Genomic DNA, 23,139 nt, shown 5'->3' on the forward strand with positions numbered 1-23,139 from the left:
TACGGCATATATGTATACACATATATATATATACGTATTAAATGGATACGAACTTTCTCACAAGTTCAAGTTGAGTGACAGTTAACACATTCCAAGAATAGCTAGGGTATGTTATCCTAGTTTATAATGGGTCTTTCTAACCATGGCCTTTTATCTCCGTTGCGTACGAACCTTTTGTCTTGTTTTCTGTATACCCTGCTTGCATGCATCGATTCATCATGCTGTGAGAAACATTGTTTCTTTGTTTGCTCTGAAATTAGTGTTGTAAGTATAACTGTAAGTTTTGGTGGGAGAGAGGGAACGAGAGACAGGGAGGAGGGGATGGGGGCAGGGAGGTACAAATCGCAAATAAAGTTGAAGGGTCACAACCAACCGATTATGGTGGGGGTGGGGGGGGGGGGGGTTAACGTTGCATAGAAGAATTCGTACATATCATCGTTGGATTTTTTTTTATATCATGGGGGGTTGAAATAATTGTAAGGCATAATCTTTATATTGGAATGTTTGCTGCATAAGTGTTTGGTGCATGTCCTTAACTGTGTGATTCACTCTGATAAATAGTATATTTTCTCAGAAACTGAGCCACTCGTGCCGAAGCATACAACTAAATCAACGCATTTCATTCACCATTGAATAATGTGAACCTTTCTCTTTCAATTGTTATAAGTCTCATTCTAATATCTTGAGAAAAGGCCTCGTCAATTTCCAGATAAAGAAGAAATGATTCTATGATTATCCTATTGAAAACACAGATCTTACTGTTGATTTCAGCTCATAGCAACCAAGAAAACCTGGCAAAACTCTTGCCCCTTGTCAAATCATTTCAAGTGGTTTTATAATTAAGATATCTCTTCCTAAAATATTTTCTAAAATCCAGTTTGATTGGACAGTAAGAACCCTCGTCATTTTTACATCGAATTGGAAACAGGCTAAGAAATCTTTGAACCCTCCGTGGTAATTCTTTGTTTGGGGATTACGTAATTACTCATCGCGTGCCCTTAACAATGACGCTTGCCATCAACAACATAACCTGCATTTTCTTCAAACTCTGCTCCATTGTGTTAACCTATTATTTCATTTGCGATGCTGTTTAATTAGCAAAAATCACTTTTATTCAATTCATCTCTCTTTTAAAAGAGGAAAAGTTGATATCAAACACTTGTTCGTCTTTAAAGGCATGCTGTATGGGACCCCAATATGCTAGATCTTCAAATATGGTCACCTTTGGTCAAAATAATTGAACAGTTTTCATTACAACCTGCGAGGAAATTTTCCTCACTTAGACATTCAGTCATCTTGTGTGTTTCTTAAAAATGTCTGAGAACAATTTGGAGAGAAAAGACCTCCAGGAAAGTACTTTTTTGAAAACTTCTAGCAATTATAGCGTGCTATAATTTGGGGCCTATACTGACTACCTTTAAGTTAGTGAACGGTCAACACCACTTTTGTCTAGGGAACTCGTACACTTGTGAAACATATCACGTGGCATTTGCTAGAGTGAATTTTTGTTTGAAACCTCAAAATTGTTCTTCAGTTACTAAATCGTTAAGGACAAATTTGGCAAGGCAGTTAAAATATTTGCGAACGAATATAGTGAACAAAAAGTACCATAATACTTCCCTGTCATTATAATGGCATTGTCCAATTTCTTTGTTACGTGAGTCGCAATGAAGAACATGTTTGTTTACGCACGATTATACCTCAACCGCGCAAATTCACATGCAGACCGACTCCGCGAAAAATCCTGCTATGCGCGATTGAGAGGTAAACATTCCCATATAACCTTCCCATCGCCACTTTTGCGATAATTTGTTAATTATGCGCATAATAAAATGACCCTTTCTGTTTTTTTTTTCTGATGCATCGAAATTTCTCCCATGCCCGTGCTGCCCACATGATGCCTGCATCCGGTGCAATACCGGATGCAATGCACATTTATTTCGTCGAAGAGGGCCATGTGTTACCCTACGTTTACCGACATACATGCACTTACCCGTTTCTTTACCCTCACCGAGATACCGCACCTCCTCCGTATTGTTCCACCATTTTTAATTAATTCATCGCTCATGTGCACATTATCTACTCTATATCTAGTTAGTGTTATCGGTGGGAAACTATTGAACTTGATGAAACAAAGAAGTATAATACTTATAATTATTGATAACATTATGTCTACCGATAATTTGGACGTCATTGAATATTAATTAATTGAAGTGCGTGTTACTTTACAAAAAATAATCATAGCAGCGTATAACACACATCATAAGCGGTTTGTTATTAATGACGGTTATTGTTCGTTATTTCCACCTCTGACAAATCTGCATTTGATTGTATTCGTGCTGTTGTGCGTAAATAAATGTGGTATGTTCACCATGTATGATTATACATAGTATCTATGAGTTAAATAGCCCACTGTGGAGAAAATACAAGATGACATGGAAATAAAATGTTAGAAAAATATTAAAAATAATAACATCAACAGAACTGTTAGTGGCATAGTATTTCATTTTGGATCTTTTCTCGTCATTTTGGAATTACAAATGATTTCGAGTTGGTTAGCATTATCTCTAAAATAAGGCAAAAGTAAGGCAAAGTAAGGCAAAAGTAAGGCACAAGTAAGAGTAAGGCAAAATATGTCACCAAAACAGAACTAGTATTGTTCGATACAGGTAACAACCTACAATGGAATTACGACCTTCCTTACCGGTTTCGAACCTCTGGACGTACAACCAGCGTCCATAGCCTAGTGGTCAGGGTGTCCGCATATAAAGCGGGAGGCCCGGGTTGATCTGCCTTGCACCATTTTGCTTATAAACACCCCTATTTTGCACCCAAAAAAAATCCAAGGAACGACTTAACGTCCCCCGTACAAAAAAAGTTGCCATTGGCCCTCCCTCCCCACCCCTGTATATCAACTTCTTTCTTTTCCTTTTGTTTTCAGATGGCCGCCTTTAGTCCGGTAGCTCATGGCTACTCGACATCCTTAGTGGGCCCCAAAATGGGTCTTACTCAGACATTGGGAAATATCATGTCATGCAGGATCACTTCGAAATTGTGCCGTGGCACGTTGGCAACCACACAAAGTAATCATTCATATGTGGCAGACACGCCAATAGCTGTAAAAGGCCCACTAGATGCCTCATTACGGGTTTCAGTAAAAACTTCGGACTAGCTCAAAAATGGCGGGTTCCATGTAAAACCAACTTAAATGAACAATTCACCTCACAGAGTGTCAACATACCAGACAATTGTTCCCCCTGAGTTGGCCTAACCAGACACCCCGACATGTTCCCTTCGCTCGATGTTGATGGAGGTAAGGTGTATGTGTGTGTGGGCGGGGGGGGGGGGGCTTGTCTTAGTAAACTGCCGAATATCTACAATATCACAATGTTATCGAAGAAGTCGGTTTCCGACTCTCAGTCTTCATGGGTCTTTTTAAATTGAAATAAAGCTATGTAGTGTCACCATTGCTTTAGTGGGCAAACAATGCACACATTATTTAGGAAATTCCGACAGCCATCGTGCGTGACTTAAAGGAAAGGAATAAGGTTTTCTTGTAGCACGCCAGAGAAACTGTACAGTTTGATCGCCATTGGCCAATCAAATTAAGTGGATTGGTTTCTTAAATAAGCCGGGCTACAGAAGTTTATAGTTTGGTTCTATTTCATTGTTCTCCGTAAGAACCAACCCTCCTCTAATTGTCAACCAATGTCATAAATTTGAAACTATTTCGAAAATGAAACCAGGGAAAGTGGGACTGACTGAGAAAATTAGGAAGTGGGACGATCAAACTTTGCAAAATATAACTGTTAACATACAGAACGATTGCGGTCTTCGCTGATACCATATCTTGTCCCAAATTTCTTCTTTATCAATCATATATGCGACAAACAAAATGTTGTCATATAAATATAACATCAATCTCATTAGTGGATAGTTGCTATTGTTGTTATTGAGCCAACTTGGTGTTCCGATTTCCTCATAAATCTCGACTAGGCTACCATTACTGATGTCAGTGCTGTAGACTCAATAATAGTCATGGTTTACCCAGCCATGGTTATACATCTGCTTGCATTCTCTTTATCTCCAACCACCATCAAAGAATTAATTATCTTGTAGTACAAACATTCATCTAAAGCCAGAACTTAAGATATGCAAATCTTAAGAAAAGACATGACAATTAAAAAAAAAAATTATGTACTAGATATTTTATGTTTTATTTATAACTATAAATATGACATAATTTACACTTATGAATAACAGAGCTTTGTCAACAGAAACTTCACATTAATGAGCAGTAAACATAGAAATGAAATGATAGGAATGTGAAGAACAATGAGAAATCATAGTTTTGAAAGTTACACTACAGAAAGATATTCATTTCCCTCCTTCTCCTACCCCTCTCAGACCTACCACCACCACCCAAATTATCCTATAAACTCTTTTCATCATTCTACACATGTGTAAAGCAGTGTTGTAACGAGTCATAACTCCCTAAGTCACTAATTTCAAAAAGTAAAGCAACTCGAAAAACTTTTATTCCGTGGAGAATGGAGATAGTCCAACATACTCTGGTGTAAAATTAAATCGCAGGTGAAGTTTCCAAGAAACTGGCTTAGATATATTCAGCTCGGTTTTGTTTCTGGTCACATTTATTAAACATACATTCAGTAAGTATACCGAGATATTTTTCTCAAAGAAACAGACTGTTTACAAAACTCGGTAGAAACTCAAATATTACAGAGGATCAGTTTGTCAGTTGAGCAAAGAGTCCTTCAGGCACGTAGCCAAGGGGGGGGGGAGGCTAGGGGGACAACCCCCCCTTGAGCATATTTTTTTGTACGTTTTTATGATATCGCTAGTGATTTCAAATAGAAAATGCTTAGATGCAACTTGCAAGGCCTGGGATGTGCCATTTCCAGCAATCTGGGAGGCATTTTCGGCCAAATTTTCTTGTATGCTTCATTCCTCGCTACGCGCCTGAAGTCTTTACATACAAGAGATAAACAAAAAGAGAAACGAATGAAATGAATGGAAAAAAATCGCTTACTGGAAACTGGCAACATTGAAGGTCATCAATATGGCGTTTATTTTAAGCTTTAATTTTAACTTTGTAAAAATACTTTTTTCCTGGTTGTTCTGAAGCTTCAGATTATTCCCAGAGACTGACAGGTGTCACTGACAGGTGATAGATTAATTAATTATTTCAGTGAGGCAAGATTCTTTGAGAGTTACTGTAAAAAAAGGCTTGTAGACTTCAAATACGAGCGAGCAATATTTGAGTTTGCGGTGTATTTAGTGGAAATACTTGCGACTATAAATGCAAACCACCTCTGGTTTGTAGGATAAGGTAGCTGGTACCATCTTTATATTGTACCACCCAAAGGTAGAATATGGTGCATTATAGTGCCACAGATAGTACCATCTAGGGTGCAACCAACCTTTTTTGTATTGTGGGGGGGGGGTGGGTGGTAAGATTTCATGTCTTCCCAGAGAGGAGTCTAAGGTGACGGGTAAATCCATAACATGCATGTCCAAATGAGCAATCCATCAAATACAAACAAAATTTCCTTCATTATCCTAAAGGAAATTAATGTCATGGAAATATCATCTGACATAACTCAGAATCTTGATGCTTTCAAGTAACTTTTTCTTTTAAGTAACATTTTGAGTTGCTTTTCACAATGTTTCTATTCAAAACTAAACTACAAGCCCAAAACCATCCAGTTCATTTCTTTGAAGAGTCAAATTCTATTTTCAAGTAAGGCAGATATATTCTAAATTTTTACAAAATTTCTGATTTTTTAATTTTGCGGATGTGATTCACATTAAAGGGAAGAAAAAAGAGAATCTAAAAGGGGTGGGCGACAACATTTTTGGAGTGAAATGGAATCATCATTTACAGACTGAGACCCTCTATAAAGCTATGAAGGCCAGTTGAGATATCCCAGGTACTCATTATCCTCTGCATTTGATCTCCTTTCACTGCTACTCTGACCAGAAATATTAAATGCCATGATCATCCGCTGTAGAATTCATTACAAAAAGATAAATGGACAAAAAGACAGACAGACAGATATATAGAACTCATATCTGACTGCTTTATAGTACCCTTTTGTACACCATCCCCATCATCACAGCTGATGATACCAAACAACATTACCAAAGGTGTTTGTTTGACTACACTTGGTAATGCCCTACATCATCAACCGATGATTTCAGCTGAAATAGACGATATCTCAATACCTAGCAAGGAATACTTCGATCTGCTCTCACATCGCAAACTGTTATTCAAAGTGGGCACATTTGCTATACAAGTGCAGAGATGTACAGCAGTTCTTTTGTACACTGGAATCGTAGTATTTCGTAAGGGAACGCTCAGAGCCTTCAAACCCTGCTACACAAACTTTGAATATTTAAAGTGATTCCCCTGCAATGCAGCGTTCCTTATATTGGAGCTACCGTATTCACAGTAGGATCTTGTACTTGACTGCCCTCGGAACCCTATTTATGACCATCCTACCATCGTAGCTGAGAGAGGCGAATAGCCAGGGATCAGCGGTGGACCATTCACCGGCATAGACGCTGTCTTCGTGCTCTTCGTAGGTTGCCAGGACACCCTCCTTCAGGGGCTCTTTATTCCTGTTTAACAGAGACCATAGAAAAAGGGTGGAGGGGTAAAACCCATTTAATCGAAAATAAAAGAGAATTAAATCAACTGGATCAGTGAGAGGAAAGACAGTTTGTTCTTTCTAAGGATGATGGCAAAATGGAGAAAGTTTACTAGTGGAGAATAACAGCAGATCATTAAAAGACATTTAAATGCTCCCATCCTGCTGATACATTTATGTGAAACAAGGTTAACATTTGGTGGGCATGATAATATGAAAAATTGTGAAGGGGCTTAGTGCTTTGATAGTGAGCTTGACATAACTTTCATAATTAGTCAAGGTACCTTCCCTTTGTTCTAACTATTATTGTGCGGGGGGGGGGAGCATGGGGGAGCAGGGGGGCTATGTGTGTATGAGTGCTAAAGATGTATAGCTTTCTATGAATGCTCATGATGGCCCAGGGACTGCGGTACCTCTTTTAATACTGCAAAACATGAAGGTGCCATTGGAAGTGCATAAACATCATTTATTTGTTTTTTTTTACAACAATATTAGGTATAACACATATTCTTGGATCATTTAATGGGACAACATAATCGTGAAAGTAAGTGTTGTTGGAAGCCACCAGACTGCACAAATAAGAAGGAAAGGAAGCACCTTATCGGCCCATATAAGGTATGTATGTAAGATGAACAATTACATCTTGGATGAAAAATACAATGTATGTTAATGAAAACAGCCTTAAATCGAGCCAATTTTCTTCTATACAATAGCTCATTAACTTACACAGAGGCTGGTAACTGCCTTCCTCATTCCTCATTACTCCCCTCATATAACATTAATAAGAGGTAAAATGCCAATAACACTGTAGTCCAGGTTCCCAGCATGACATCTCCTTCCCTTATTGAGATGCAAACATATTGAAATTAATCACTTCCCCCCCCCTCCCCCGACACCATTTTGTATTGTTATAACTTCCGATATCATACACAGATTACATGTTCTGATCTCCTTTTGATTAACATTAAACTGACAAGATCATATAAAGCCACAAACATACAACAATGTCAATATTCAACAATGTCAATATCCAACAATATCAACATCCAGCAACTCTAATTTGCCCTAAGCTAAGTTAAGCCCTATGTTACAATAATAGAAGAGTATATGTTTTCATCACCCATAAATTTGCAGAGCATATTGAAAAATAAAAATCATTTTTCTCCTCACCTATCGTTGAGATCGTCCAGCTCATCTTCGTCATCGCTGTTCTCCTCCCGCTCTCCGTCGATGCTGTCTTTCTCATCGTCTAGTTGGCCGCAGGGCTCTGACGAGATGGAACTCGTGTTCGTCAGAATGACTCGACTGTCGCTGCTCGATGTGAGGACGAGTTGATCGTGAAACTGGTTATACCTTACACTCCATACCCTGCAATCAAGAGGACAGAATCATGGGTGTACAGAATTAAATTTAGAATGAGGGGGTGGGGCACCTAAATATGTAAGAAATGGAAGCACTATTACAACCCCTTGCAAAGTTACACTTACAGGGGAAGGGTGGGGGGGGTGGGAGGGACTACAATATATTCAACATTGCTAGTGAAAACCCAATATCAATATTTTGCTCCAATTTTGCTCCAAAAAGAAAGACACTCACCAGTGAGAATGGTCTGAGAGTGATAAGACTGCTGCAATCGGATTTCTAATATATCCCAAAAGAAAAACACTCACCAGTGAGAATGGTCTGAGAGTGATAAGACTGCTGCAGATGGATTTCTTGTTTCCCAAAAGAAACACACTCACCAGTGAGAATGGTCTGAGAGTGACAAGACTGTTGCAGACAGATTTCTTATATCCCAAAAGAAAAACACTCAGCACTGTGAATGGTCTGAGAGTGATAAGACTGTTGCAGACAGATTTCTTATATCCCAAAAGAAACACACTCACCAGTGAGAATGGTCTGAGAGTGATAAGACTGTTGCAGACAGATTTCTTATATCCCAAAAGAAAAACACTCACCAGTGAGAATGGTCAGAGAGTGATAAGACTGTTGCAGACTGATTTCTTATATCCCAAAAGAAAAACACTCACCAGTGAGAATGGTCTGAGAGTGATAAGACTGTTGCAGACTGATTTCTTATATACCAAAAGAAAAACAGTCACCAGTGAGAATGGTCTGAGAGTGATAAGACTGTTGCAATCGGATTTCTTATATCCCAAAAGAAAAACACTCACCAGTGAGAATGGTCAGAGAGTGATAAGACTGTTGCAATCCGATTTCTTATATCCCAAAAGAAAAACACTCACCAGTGAGAATGGTCTGAGAGTGATAAGACTGTTGCAGACTGATTTCTTATATCCCAGAAGAAAAACACTCACCAGTGAGAATGGTCTGAGAGTGATAAGACTTCTGCAGACTGATTTCTTATATCCCAAAAGAAAAACACTCAGCAGTGAGAATGGTCAGAGTGATAAGACTTCTGCAGACTGATTTCTTATATCCCAAAAGAAAAACACTCAGCAGTGAGAATGGTCTGAGAGTGATAAGACTGTTGCAGACTGATTTCTTATATCCCAAAAGAAAAACACTCACCAGTGAGAATGGTCAGAGAGTGATAAGACTGTTGCAGACTGATTTCTTATATCCCAAAAGAAAAACACTCAGCAGTGAGAATGGTCTGAGAGTGATAAGACTGTTGCAATCGGATTTCTTATATCCCAAAAGAAAAACACTCACCAGTGAGAATGGTCAGAGAGTGATAAGACTGTTGCAATCCGATTTCTTATATCCCAAAAGAAAAACACTCACCAGTGAGAATGGTCTGAGAGTGATAAGACAGTTGCAGACTGATTTCTTATATCCCAAAAGAAGAACACTCACCAATGAGAATAGTCTGAGAGTGATAAGATTGCTGCAAATGGATTTCTTATAACCCAAAAGAAACACACTCACAAGTGAGAATGGTCTGAGAGTGACAAGACTGTTGCAGACTGATTTCTTATATCCCAAAAGAAAAACACTCACCAGTGAGAATGGTCTGAGAGTGATAAGACTGCTGCAGAGTGATTTCTTATATCCCAAAAGAAGAACACTCACCAATGAGAATAGTCTGAGAGTGATAAGATTGCTGCAAATGGATTTCTTATATCCCAAAAGAAACACACTCATCAGTGAGAATGGTCTGAGAGTGACAAGACTGTTGCAGACCGATTTCTTATATCCCAAAAGAAAAACACTCAGCAGTGAGAATGGTCAGAGTGATAAGACTTCTGCAGACTGATTTCTTATATCCCAAAAGAAAAACACTCAGCAGTGAGAATGGTCTGAGAGTGATAAGACTGTTGCAGACTGATTTCTTATATCCCAAAAGAAAAACACTCACCAGTGAGAATGGTCAGAGAGTGATAAGACTGTTGCAGACTGATTTCTTATATCCCAAAAGAAAAACACTCAGCAGTGAGAATGGTCTGAGAGTGATAAGACTGTTGCAGACTGATTTCTTATATCCCAAAAGAAAAACACTCACCAGTGAGAATGGTCTGAGAGTGATAAGACTTCTGCAGACTGATTTCTTATATCCCAAAAGAAAAACACTCACCAGTGAGAATGGTCAGAGAGTGATAAGACTTCTGCAGACTGATTTCTTATATCCCAAAAGAAAAACACTCACCAGTGAGAATGGTCTGAGAGTGATAAGACTGTTGCAGACTGATTTCTTATATCCCAGAAGAAAAACACTCACCAGTGAGAATGGTCTGAGAGTGATAAGACTTCTGCAGACTGATTTCTTATATCCCAAAAGAAAAACACTCACCAGTGAGAATGGTCTGAGAGTGATAAGACTGTTGCAGACTGATTTCTTATATCCCAGAAGAAAAACACTCACCAGTGAGAATGGTCTGAGAGTGAAACGACTGTTGCAGACTGATTTCTTATATCCCCAAATAAAAACACTCACCAGTGAGAATGGTCTGAGAGTGAAACGACTGTTGCAGACTGACTTCTTATATCCCAAAAGAAAAACACTCACCAGTGAGAATGGTCTGAGAGTGATAAGACTTCTGCAGACTGATTTCTCATATCCCAAAAGATAAACACTCACCAGTGAGAATGATCTGAGAGTGATAAGACTTCTGCAGACTGATTTCTTATATCCCAAAAGAAAAACACTCACCAGTGAGAATGGTCAGAGAGTGATAAGACTGCTGCAGACTGATTTCTTATATCCCAAAAGAAAAACACTCACCAGTGAGAATGGTCTGAGAGTGATAAGACTGCTGCAGACTGATTTCTTATATCCCAAAAGAGAAACACTCACCAGTGAGAATGGTCTTAGAGTGACAAGACTGCTGCAGACTGATTTCTTATATCCCAAAAGAAAAACACTCACCAGTGAGAATGGTCTGAGAGTGCTAAGACTGCTGCAGACTGATTTCTTATATCCCAAAAGAGAAACACTCACCAGTGAGAATGGTCTGAGAGTGATAAGACTGCTGTAGAGTGATTTCTTATATTCCAAAAGAAGAACACTCACCAGTGAGAATGGTCTGAGAATGCTAAGACTGCTGCAGACCGATTTCTTATATCCCAAAAGAGAAACACTCACCAGTGAGAATGGTCTGAGAGTGACAAGACTGTTGCAGACTGATTTCTTATATCCCTAAAGAGAAACACTCACCAGTGAGTATGGTCAGAGAGTGATAAGACTGCTGCAGAGTGATTTCTTATATCCCAAAAGAAGAACACTCACCAATGAGAATGGTCTGAGAGTGATAAGATTGCTGCAAATGGATTTCTTATAACCCAAAAGAAACACACTCACAAGTGAGAATGGTCTGAGAGTGACAAGACTGTTGCAGACTGATTTCTTATATCCCAAAAGAAAAACACTCACCAGTGAGAATGGTCTGAGAGTGATAAGACTGCTGCAGAGTGATTTCTTATATCCCAAAAGAAGAACACTCACCAATGAGAATAGTCTGAGAGTGATAAGATTGCTGCAAATGGATTTCTTATAACCCAAAAGAAACACACTCACAAGTGAGAATGGTCTGAGAGTGACAAGACTGTTGCAGACTGATTTCTTATATCCCAAAAGAAAAACACTCACCAGTGAGAATGGTCTGAGAGTGATAAGACTGCTGCAGAGTGATTTCTTGTATCCCAAAAGAAGAACACTCACCAATGAGAATAGTCTGAGAGTGATAAGATTGCTGCAAATGGATTTCTTATATCCCAAAAGAAACACACTCATCAGTGAGAATGGTCTGAGAGTGACAAGACTGTTGCAGACCGATTTCTTATATCCCAAAAGAAAAACACTCACCAGTGAGAATGGTCTGAGAGTGATAAGACTGCTGCAGAGTGATTTCTTATATCCCAAAAGAAGAACACTCACCAATGAGAATGGTCTGAGAGTGATAACATTGCTGCAAATGGATTTCTTATATCCCAAAAGAAACACACTCACCAGTGAGAATGGTCTGAGAGTGATAAGACTGCTGCAGATGGATTTCTTATATCCCAAAACTTAACTTTGCAGTCATCTCCACAGCTGGCCAAGTAATACTGTTTGTTAGGGTTGAAGTCCAAGTCACGTACAAGCTGGTTATGAGCGTTCTCTATTTTGTAGGCCTCTCTGTGGACAAATTAAAAAAGGGATATTAACAAACTTTTGTCTCAATATTTGGTTTAATCCTTTTCAAAGGTTTTAAGTGTTCATGTGCTAGTAGAATTCTCTGGTCAGGTCACAATGAAATGCAATTTGCACGTCTCATTTTAACTAACAAATTTTAACAGAATATTATCACTCTTAAAAGAATAGTCAATGGGTTAATTTATTTGTGACTGAAACAAGAAAAGTATATTTTTATGCCTCCTGTGGTAAATTTGCAGTCAATTCCTACTATCAAATATCAAGATAACAACAAGTGAATGGGATGTGTTTGTACACAAAGTGAAACTTGAAGCAAACCAGGTCTGTCGTTGAACAACCATTAAAAAATGTGACGGCGGCTTCCGGTATAAGTGCAAACAAAGCATTTAGAGTGTTTGGAACCTTGTTATCAAATGGATCAAATCTCAATTGACATGCTAAATATTTGATAAATACGATGACTTTGGCAAATCGGTCCACAAACTAGTTTTTTTATGTAAAAACCTGAAAGTTTTAGCATTATTCCAAGTCTGGAACCTGGGTTGTCACAGATAAACATGGATTATCTACTAGATAAAACCACTCTCATTTTATCTACGATACAAAATTCACTGTTGACAAACTACAATAAGCTTCCGTTATACCTGTTGATAATCCAACTTTATCTGTGATCAAGGGAGAAGTTAAAGGAGCCACTTTTCACAGTATTAAAGAGGCCCATGGTTCAGGTAAGGTTTTGGCTAAAACCAGGGGTCACTTGAATGAAACATTAGGCATTATCTAATATATTATTTGTACTCCATTTGACCTATAGATTTATTTTTGTTGTTTCATCTTAGCTTGGAAGGATTATTGCTTCTGAGAGTGGTTGATTGGTTTGGGTCAGTTGGAGAGAATATTTGTCCTCTGATCAGTTTTCACCCTTGTTAGTGATTATCCAGCAGGGTTCTCTTTCTTATGGAATAATTTTCTGCTGAAATGACTTTCTAACTTGAAAAGATTACAAATTTGTTTCAAATGTTGAATTGGAAGCCACCCGATGTGTAAGTTGTAATCCATAAGCCCTTGTGGGCTTCCCCCACGTTTGTGGTCGCTTAAGCCTAAGCTTTAGCCTAAAAAAAAAAAAACCTACTTCATGGATCGTACATCCCATCCTCTAATCATAGTATCATTAGCGGTGGCAATCTGGGTATTGTTGTGATGTGGGTTCCATCGACCCGCTGTGAATTTGGGATGACCTTTGGCCTCTAGAGCAACAGAGTTAGCAAGCTGTAGGGGGAGAGAGCCAGGATGAAGATAAACAAAATATTAATAATATAAATCAGAAATGTTTAGAGAAATGAGAGGAGAGTTCAAGTCAATTGATTTACACTTGAGTAAACAAACAAAGATGGAAGAGGTTAAAAGCATAGCTGGGCAACCCTAGTAAAAACAACAAGGAACTTTTGACAGGCATAAAACAGCAGGTAAAAAAAAATTCCAAATATCGAATATAACTTTTTTTTATAATTTTTTTTTTTTTATAAATCTAACACTGTGAAGGTATAAATGAGTTGTTGTATAGTTTCAATTCTAGCGAATCCATTGAATACATGAAATGGACTCAAAGATACATGGAGGGGAGGCGACGCTCATCTTGAAGAATAAATCACCAGCAACGAGTCATGCTAGATCCATCGCTTTGTGAATGTTCCATTAAAGGCACAGAATAATTACATCGGTTACTGAAGTAGTGTAGTGGAGTAGAAAAACTAAAATGTAGCGCATTTTGAAAACCCTAGATGACAACAAAATATTGTCAGAGTTCAGACAAAACGGGCTGTCAACTCGTTTTGAATTATCTTTACATCGGTGAAAAAGCACTAACCTTGGCTTCGGTATCACTGACGTTGAGATCCCAGAGAAGAATGTGAGTCTCGGTTAAAGAAATGACTCTACTGCCATCACTCTGAGGCTCCCAAAGGACGCTATGGAAACGGGAAACGACACCATGAACACAGGAAATTACAGGCATTGGAAGGAGACCCATCCAGCTTAAACTCCTCCTTCTATCTCAAGATTTATGATTTCAATACGAAGAAATGCAATTTGGCTTAAATGTTCTCTTCCCTCCACATTATCAAATGTTTGTATCCCATCCATCATATTAAAAGTGATTTGCTTCCCTCCATATTATCAAGGAGATATAAGTGACATACCTGCTGTGCAGGTATGCTCCTTAATGGCCTCAACTAAATAAAGGTTACACCATGACACTTCTAAACACTGTACTTTAAGCTGACTCTCCTAAATACATAAAAATTCCCACACTACACAGGTTTAATCACTCAATCCCAAACCTCTAATCCTATCCTAGTCGGCCTACCTAACGGCACCTCCGAATCCCCTCTCCTGTAACTCACTAAATCCCAAACCTCTAATCCTATCCTAGTCGGCCTACCTATCAACACTTCCGAATCCCCTGTACTCTTACTCGCTTAATCTCCTGTCCTCTTACTCACTCAATCCCAAACCTCCAATCCTAACCTAGTTGGCCTACCTAACGACACTTCCGAATCCCCTATCCTCTAGCTGACATAAAGGTTCCAGCGTTTTCGCCTGCGTAGAGTGTTCATCCTCTCCCTGTATCTCGGGTTCGTTAGCTGAATCATCCTCTGCCTCCGGTAGCTTCCATACCGTTGCATAAAACTGTGTCTTGTTGTCTACGACTGAAGAAAGAGAAATAAATCTATTTCATTATTGCATCATGAAAACACTCCTTGGATCGGGATTCTTACTGACCAAAAAATGAACAAAGAAAGTTGTGATGTCAAAAGTTTGGAAGCAAGGAAGTAGGAGGAAAACTGTTAGTTTTTTAACTTTCAAATAATTATCACAAGTTACTTGTTTCTATAAAGTTCATGTATTTTGTTCAAATTCTTACTTTTGCTGTAGGTTGAGGCAAATATCTGTCGATCGCCTGGACTTGTTGTAAGTTGCCAAATTTCTCCTTCCCTGTGACGAAAAACCTTCTTGTTCAAGGAATTGTTGTCTTCATCAAACTGAAGTAAATGGACCTACAGTAGAGGAGGGTATATAAAAAAAGAAGAAAAGTAAATTTAATCAAATGATAAAGATATTGTTTTCATTATGATACTATTGAGATGTGAGATGACAACATTTCATCAGAGAGACATCAATAACTGATACCTTTGTGCATCTATAGTAGTATATACTGAGGCGGAAAGATGTCCATTAGGGCCTACACCAAAAGGCATTAATTAGAAGACGCACTTCTTTGCTCCTGGGGAGGCGGGGGGGGGGGGAGGGGGATCTCATTCTCATCACCTTTCTGTGTACATATTCAGTAATATTTACTTTATGAAAAACTTAAAAAAGGAGTGTTGCAATCACAGATGAAACTTGTTATTGTTCAAACGTTTCAAAGATTGTCAATATTTTACCAGTGTGCGAGTATTTTGTATCAAAGTGACATTTAATATATCTTTCTTACTTTCCTACCTAAGCAAATGTTACAAGAGGAGAACCTTTGCAGGCTCTTGTGACAGCCAATACTCGTGTGGTAATCCACCAAAGAGGTTTTGATCAAAGTTTAACAGCATCGTCTACAGACTCCCCCATAAACTGCAGTACTGTATCTGCTGGTTTCAGCTGTTTTACTATATCACCATAACCCTCTTACTCCACCTGTGTCCACTGTCCAGCATGGTAAACTAATGGTAACCATACTTGCACCATCTCTAATGTCTTTTACCTTCTTTCTTTCAGATTCTGTAGTATGTAGTACAATATGAACGGTGAAGCCAAGACAACACTCAAGACACATTTCTCTGGCCACAGGTTCACAGTTGACACTTTGATGACTGAAACCCATTGAGTTCTACAATGCAATGAACCTTTGGGTAACCTCCCGATACAGTTTGCCTCAGCAGTTGCAAGGCCTTTGCACCATTCAACCTCATGTTCTCAACATCCAAGTAGGGAATGACTAACCCTCCTCCCTCCCTCTTCCTCCACCCCCTCTTGACCCCCCACTGTCCTCTCTTCATCGCACATCATATCCATCTACACTCCACCATGTTTCCCTTCCTCATCCCCTTTCTTTCCATCTCCTCTTTCACCTCCATAACTAATTCCATCCCATTGTTACACCCCTCTGCAATGTTTATCTCCTTTAATAGCCCTGTCATCCTATCAACGCCTCTTTGTTCTGTATACGTTGCTTTATTCATTGTACAATCTAGATAGCTGTCTGTCTGTCTAGTATGTCTACTCTATTAAATGTGTCCTAAGGCTGTTTTCGTTTCAGTTACGCCCTGAAGAAGATTCTGCTAGGATAAAATTGTTAGGCCCTTTACTATTATATAAACTTTTAACATCAATCAAATTCAGCCTAAAACTTCTTAGGCACCAGAGTATTCAATTTGAGGAGAGCTCCTATATATAGAGACATGTATCTTCTAGTTTCTAGTTACAAATAGTAGGTACAATACATATTGAATTAAAAAGGTTATTTTAACCTGCACTATTGGGAACAACTTGTGCATACTGTTAATGTCTGTTGCATTTTCAAAACTTTCAGTGTCTGTTTTAAATGGGATTTTATCAAAACTTTTGATTTCAGAAAAAACCAGCACTGAGAGCTTTCATAATTTATTAAAGGCATTGAATACTCGCGCACAAAGACACGTCTCATGCCAGTAATCTGACCTAGTTTCGAATGAGGTGTAACAGAAGTGCTAGATACCACCATCGATCCCAGAAAATACACACACAGGTTGCTAACGTCAGTAATTAGTGCACAGTCGATACATGCAGCTACAGTCAATACCCACAACACAGTGTACATAGCAGCGATGGACATCTCAGGTCTAGATAAAAGATAACAAGGTATCACGTTTCATTACTGTCTGCATTTTGTAGCGACACGAAAAAAACTTCACTTGCAAGCAACTTTTTCAGAGGGCGGCTCGCGGTTTGGGGCAAGTCTTCAATGCTTTTAAATGACATGACATGATGACATACATTTTTTATACCATTGATGTCATATGATAATGTAATACTGCAAAGTCAAGCAAAGAGCCACATGATACTGTTTAGTGACAAGAGAAGTGTTTAAATTAGTGTTACAGTACTTACCTGGTTGAGAAGTGTTTATTAATTAGTGTTACAGTACTTACCTGGTTGTCACTTTTCAAAGATTGCGTTCCCACCAGAAACTCAATGGTATCAGATTCGGCTGCTAACGAGGTCAGTGCTCGAGACTGTTCGGAAGAGAATTGGAAAAATGTCAAGTCGGTCATGAACACAGGATGCATTAAGTTTGAGTACGTAATCTACGTATGCAGAATAAGTATTTACGACAATCTCAGGGTCTCTACACTATGGTACTTCATCAGCAATATTCACATTGCCTTTAATTTATCATGGAGAAATCCACAGAGATAAAGCAATTTATTAGGGTTGGGTACAGTAGCCAGCTCAGTTGGCCAAATATTGGCAGATAGACAAATGTTTACAGATTATCATGTGGGTTTGTTAACTTTGTGAATTATTCTAGGCATTGTCATTATCATTTAGTTAATCTTACAATTTTGCAAGATCCTCTAAAATGGAACATATAAATGACCTGCATTTTTTGCCCAATCTTGTCTGATTTTGATTGAAATTCCAGGACATGTTTATTAGTATTGTTTCTCTTTTATCCCTGCAAGGATGTGTTTATAATTTTCAGGTTCATCGACACTTCATCAAGAAAGCAAACAAGCATTGATCACTTCTTCATATAACAAAGATCCTGTGGAATTGGTCCGAGCTACTACAGTGCTAAATTGTTCTTTTAATGGACAGTGATAATTAATGAGAATCTTTCTGATGTTGCATTGTGGTTTAGTTTGTCATTCAACTTTGTGATTTCATTGCTGCGTCAACTTTCACACACTGTAAACTATGTACAGTGTCTGCCAATACAGCTAGATATGTTGAATATACTACTGTATGTAGAGTTAGGGACAACGATGAATCCAGCAATTGCTATAAGGCGGCGCGAAGTGCAAGTATCATCATGTGGGTTCCATGGGTCATGTGGGGGCCCGTGTTAGGGCCAATGGCAGGGTCTGGGGTCAGAGCCCCTGTCAGGGCCAATGGGGCAATGCCCCTGGAATCAATTTAAAATTCAATTGTCAACACTCTTCTTCACATTGTAAACTTTCCCCAAACCCTCTTGAGATGGAGGGGCTGAAGTATGCTTCCATTGCAACTATTCAAGTGGAAAACATCTTTTTGTTCTCTCATAATGGATATTCACCAGATATAGCACTAAATTGCATCGTATGACCCTTAATTATTTAAAAACATTATCAAAGGGAATGGGTTAATTTCCATTTTTTGGTATAACTTTTTTATCCACCTCAATTAAAAACATACATATCGGACAGACTACAGTAAGCCCGAAAATTCTTGAACACAAAGTTACGTCAAGTTACAAAATATAGCACCAGATTGCATCTAAGGACCCTAAAGTAATCAAAATTTCTCAAAGGCGCGGGGGATACCTCTCCCCTTAGACCCCTCCCCCAGGACGGCATTCACAAATAAACATTGTGCCCCCCTAAATAAGTGCTGTGCCCTCAAGATTGACATGTCTGGCGACGCCACTGATCAGATCAGCAAGCTATTTGTAGCACTTGTCAGTTCACTTGAAGGTATGTGAGACAATTTTGCCAGCACAGAATTTAGACATTTCACTGAAAGACCATTTCTTACAGTCGGTACAGCACAGATGATTCAGTTTCTGCTGAGTTGAGGATATTACATGCCTCACTGTACCTCACATACAGGAAATGTCAGGCATTTCAATATTTAATTCAGATCTGATTTATTTCTAACCTATTGTTTTTATCTCTTCTCCTTTGACATGGGGTCACCCCTCCACCCCCTCTGGATCCATCCTTAGTTAGGAAACATGTGAAGTTACAATGCACCACCATAACCTATCAGGATGCACTTCTTGAATTTCATTTCTTACAGTCGGTACAGCACAGATGATTCAGTTTCTGCTGAACTGATGATAATATATACCTCACTGTACCTCACATACTGGAAATGTCATGCATTTCAATGTGTAATTCAGATCTGGTTTATTTCTAACCTTTCTTCTCATTTGACATGGGGTCGCCCCTCCACCCCCTCTGGATCCATCCTTAGTTAGAAACATGTGAAGTTACCATGCACCACTATAACCTATCATGAGGCACTTTTAGAATTTCATTATTTAACCATAGCAATGGCATATAAACCCAACTTAAAGTCTCAAAGTGTGCCAGCTTTTCAACAAACATGAAGTTAGATGACGAATATAAATTTCCATAGCTAACTTAGTTCCTGACTGACACTATCCAGTTATGTTTTCCATGTTAGTTAACCAATTATATATCACCTCAATTCTTTATTTTATTCAATGGAAAGAATGAACGATATGTCCCCAAATTATTCTTTCTAGACCTTTGTTGTTGCATTTGTTATATTGGTACTAAAACATAGGATAACATCAACAGATTATCTGTACTTCATAAAGCAATTAATGGAAAGACTGCTATTCCTATCCCATCCTTCATTAAGAAGCCAGCTCGTACAACTAGACAACTCAATCAAGCTAAGTTCATCCAACTTCGCTGCAAAACAGATGATTACAAATATAGTTTTTTTTTCCAAGAACGATAACAGAATGGAACTCTTTGCCTCCAGAATTGATTTCAATAACGTCTGCTGACAATTTCAAAGTGAAAACATCTAGGTACTTAGCAGAGATTTAATATGCAACACATGACTTGATGATGTCACTAATCATCCTTTGAGAGATGGACACCAGTCTATTGCAGAGTACCGATGTAGATGTACTGTAGAACATTTGTAACTCATGCATGTGATTATTAGTGAAGCTACTTCCACGGAAATTGCCCACATTTTCATCAATACCTTTCAGTATACTTCAAATGTATACGTGCATGTGGTTAAGACATTGAAATATCACAGCAGTTACATATTATAGAAATTCACAAGTCAACGTGTAAAATTTGCCTCCACTGGACCCACCCAGCTACTACAGTACTGGCAGTAGGCCTAACATAACTTAAACTCTAGGCTATACCAAAATTATACATCAAACTTAGCAATTAGAATTGACTTTCCCAACTCAAAGTAGATAACAGTTCAATGTTGAATTTTTTAACAAAATCGTTAACTGTTAAAATTGTTACATGGCACTGTGAAACACATTTATTCCTAGACCAAATGACCAAGCTCCTCCCGAGTACTGCGTTGATAAAACAAAGTCGTGGAACTAGTATGTGTGATAGACTTGCGTTAAAATGTAGACTTGCAATTCTCATGCACCATCAGGAAAGTTTGGTGGATCGAATGTATGCACACTTCTTGAAAGAATTCATGTAACATTTCATCACTCTCCAATCTCTTTCATTCGTGTGGTGTCATTGGTAGGTCAAGTTACTGGTGTAAATACCTGAAATTCGAGGCCGTAAATGACAGGCGCGTCGTCTTCCATCTTCTACTGTAAGTTCTCAGTTCTAGCCTAATAATACCATACGTAAATATGGACCGCCCCTATGGCAAGCCATGTGGGACAAACACCGCATAATATATCGGTGTATTAATTTGAATATATATATACGAATATTGTTTCGAATACAAACACGTATTAAGTCGAATACATATGAGGATTAATTCGACTATTTACACATCTTTATTCAAATATATACACGTATTAAATCATGCTGTTGTCTAGATCAAGTACGTTAGGCCTGGGTGTACGTCAATAGAGACTAACTTTGTAATCTCTCATTTATTGCACTGGCGAGGCTACAATGTGATAACTCTCGAAACTCCTTTGTGAAAGCTAGTATAAGACATGCTAGTTGTTGTCTGATATAATACGCGTATATAATCGAATTAATACGAGGATATATATGGCTTGCCAGTTTTTGTCTGATTTAAAGCGCGTATATATATTCGAATTAACACGCGTATATATTCGTATTAATACGAAGTTATAGTATACGTTGTTTGTTATATATGGCTTGCCATACGCGCCGGCTAACTATACTGTATCAACGCAAAAAACAAAAACAAGAAACTACCAACCATGGAGGGTCATATGACGTGCTCCTTTGTATACCTCAGCTCTTATAGTAATCCTCGAATGTGTATTATACAACTACTAATGTCATGAGCAATAGCTACAACATTCCTTGTAAAGCAGCGCGAACCATGAAATCTAGATAAGTGGTACATTTTACCATTGTTTACCTCAAGTTTCAATTCCAAAATTGCCATTTTGAGTATTTTCTTTCTAACAATCAACCTTCAGCTGGAACGAATGCACCTTATCAGAACTGTACACAAATGTACTTAGACACGAGAAGCAGACGACAGGACTCATTGTTCCTTGCCAATTTTGCACGTAAGCAAGCGCGTAATTATACCATATAGGAGTGACCGTAAGCAAACCTATAACCAATTATTCTCATATTTAACGAAAATACCCGTTATAGTGGCGTTCTTTTGTCTATGGAATGAAAAGGGTTAAATATTATGTTGAGCACTTGGGGGAACGTACTTTTACCTACTCTACTGTTGAGTGTATTAAATTCGATGACCTTTTGGCGTGCCATAGTAGCGTTGCCAGTTTAGAGTAGTAGTGTACCTTTTATATTACCCCTTTATATAGTATTTTCAAAAGCAAATACATAAGCCGTAACATTAAGCTTAGGATTTTCGAGGCTTTATTAAAGAGTATTTTCTTGGGGAACAACGAAAGACCTTGATCGCAAAATGGACACTTTTCAAAGGAGACTACTTCGTAATATTCTCGACATCAGATGGACCAATAACAATTGGTTATCAAACGATAAGCTCTACAATGAAACCAACCAAACACCTTGGTCATCCCTAGTCGCACATAGAAGATTGAGATTTTTCGGTCATGTAGCAAGACTGCAGCAGGACGCTCCAGCAAAGGTTGTTTTAAGAGAAGCATCGAGACATACTGCTAAACCAATAGGAAGTCCTGTGACTACCTTGCTTGGAAAATAATGTCGCAATTTAAAGACGTTGACATTAAAACTTTCGAGGAAGTATTAAACCTTGCGCAAGATCGTGATACGTGGCGGAGGTTGATCACTGAGCATGTCGGATAGTAGCACCTCAGTTTAGGATGATAGTAGCACCCCCAGTTTAGAGTAGAATTAAGCACCTCCTGTTATATATGTTATATATATATGTTATATATCACTCACTGTTTAGAGTAGTAACGCCACCTGTGGTCCTTTTATGCGTTCCATACATAACGGTATAGTCGACCGGACTGAATCTGGCAGGCACAGCAAGCAAACAAGCAAGTTTATACTCACAAGTAGGTATAAAGGGTCACCTGACAGTAACATTACAAACAACATGAATGATTAAGGCAAAGTGGGTAATATAAGAGAGTATGTTATGATACTTTGAAGAGTCCGCGTTAACGTGTCAACTATGTTAGTAACTGCATTGTTTGTCCGCACAATTGAAATAAAATTACCATTCTCAACAGTGGCGTCCAAAGGACTGCAAAGGTGAAGAAGGGGGAGGGGAATTCCCCGACTGATTCAATGCAAAAATTACTACACGAAACAAGCAGAACAACAACACATGACAGCTTCCATTAATTGCTTAATTTAACCCCGTGAAAATGTTTGTGTCATATATGACCATTATAAACTGACCTCAATTTGACCTTGACCTTTAATGTTTGAAAAACTGGTGTCAAATTATTTCTGTCAATATGAGCGTGGTTACGCACTCCCTGATTTTTTTTCA

General features: G+C 38.5%; 1 protein-coding gene across 2 annotated transcripts; it reads right to left on the minus strand.

Annotated features, from left to right (window-relative positions):
• Window positions 1-4,193: 4,193 nt before the first annotated feature.
• LOC139973613 (EARP-interacting protein homolog) lies at window positions 4,194-20,920 on the minus strand. Of its 2 annotated transcripts, none has more exons than XM_071980424.1 (9): window positions 20,789-20,920; window positions 17,448-17,531; window positions 15,191-15,323; window positions 14,807-14,975; window positions 14,135-14,234; window positions 13,400-13,536; window positions 12,082-12,249; window positions 7,842-8,039; window positions 4,194-6,642 (listed from the first exon to the last, which is right to left on the minus strand). In XM_071980424.1, the coding sequence occupies exons 1-9, from the start codon at window positions 20,828-20,830 to the stop codon at window positions 6,468-6,470; spliced, it is 1,206 nt and encodes a 401-aa protein (XP_071836525.1). In that variant the 5' UTR covers window positions 20,831-20,920; the 3' UTR covers window positions 4,194-6,467. The 2 variants fall into 2 exon arrangements, with proteins under 2 accessions (XP_071836525.1, XP_071836526.1); XM_071980425.1 differs by lacking the exon at window positions 20,789-20,920 and adding an exon at window positions 20,631-20,672.
• Between the last annotated feature and the right edge of the window lie 2,219 nt (window positions 20,921-23,139).

Source organism: Apostichopus japonicus, chromosome 9 (assembly GCF_037975245.1).
Source record: "Apostichopus japonicus isolate 1M-3 chromosome 9, ASM3797524v1, whole genome shotgun sequence".
NCBI classification, from domain to species: Eukaryota; Metazoa; Echinodermata; class Holothuroidea; order Aspidochirotida; family Stichopodidae; genus Apostichopus; species Apostichopus japonicus.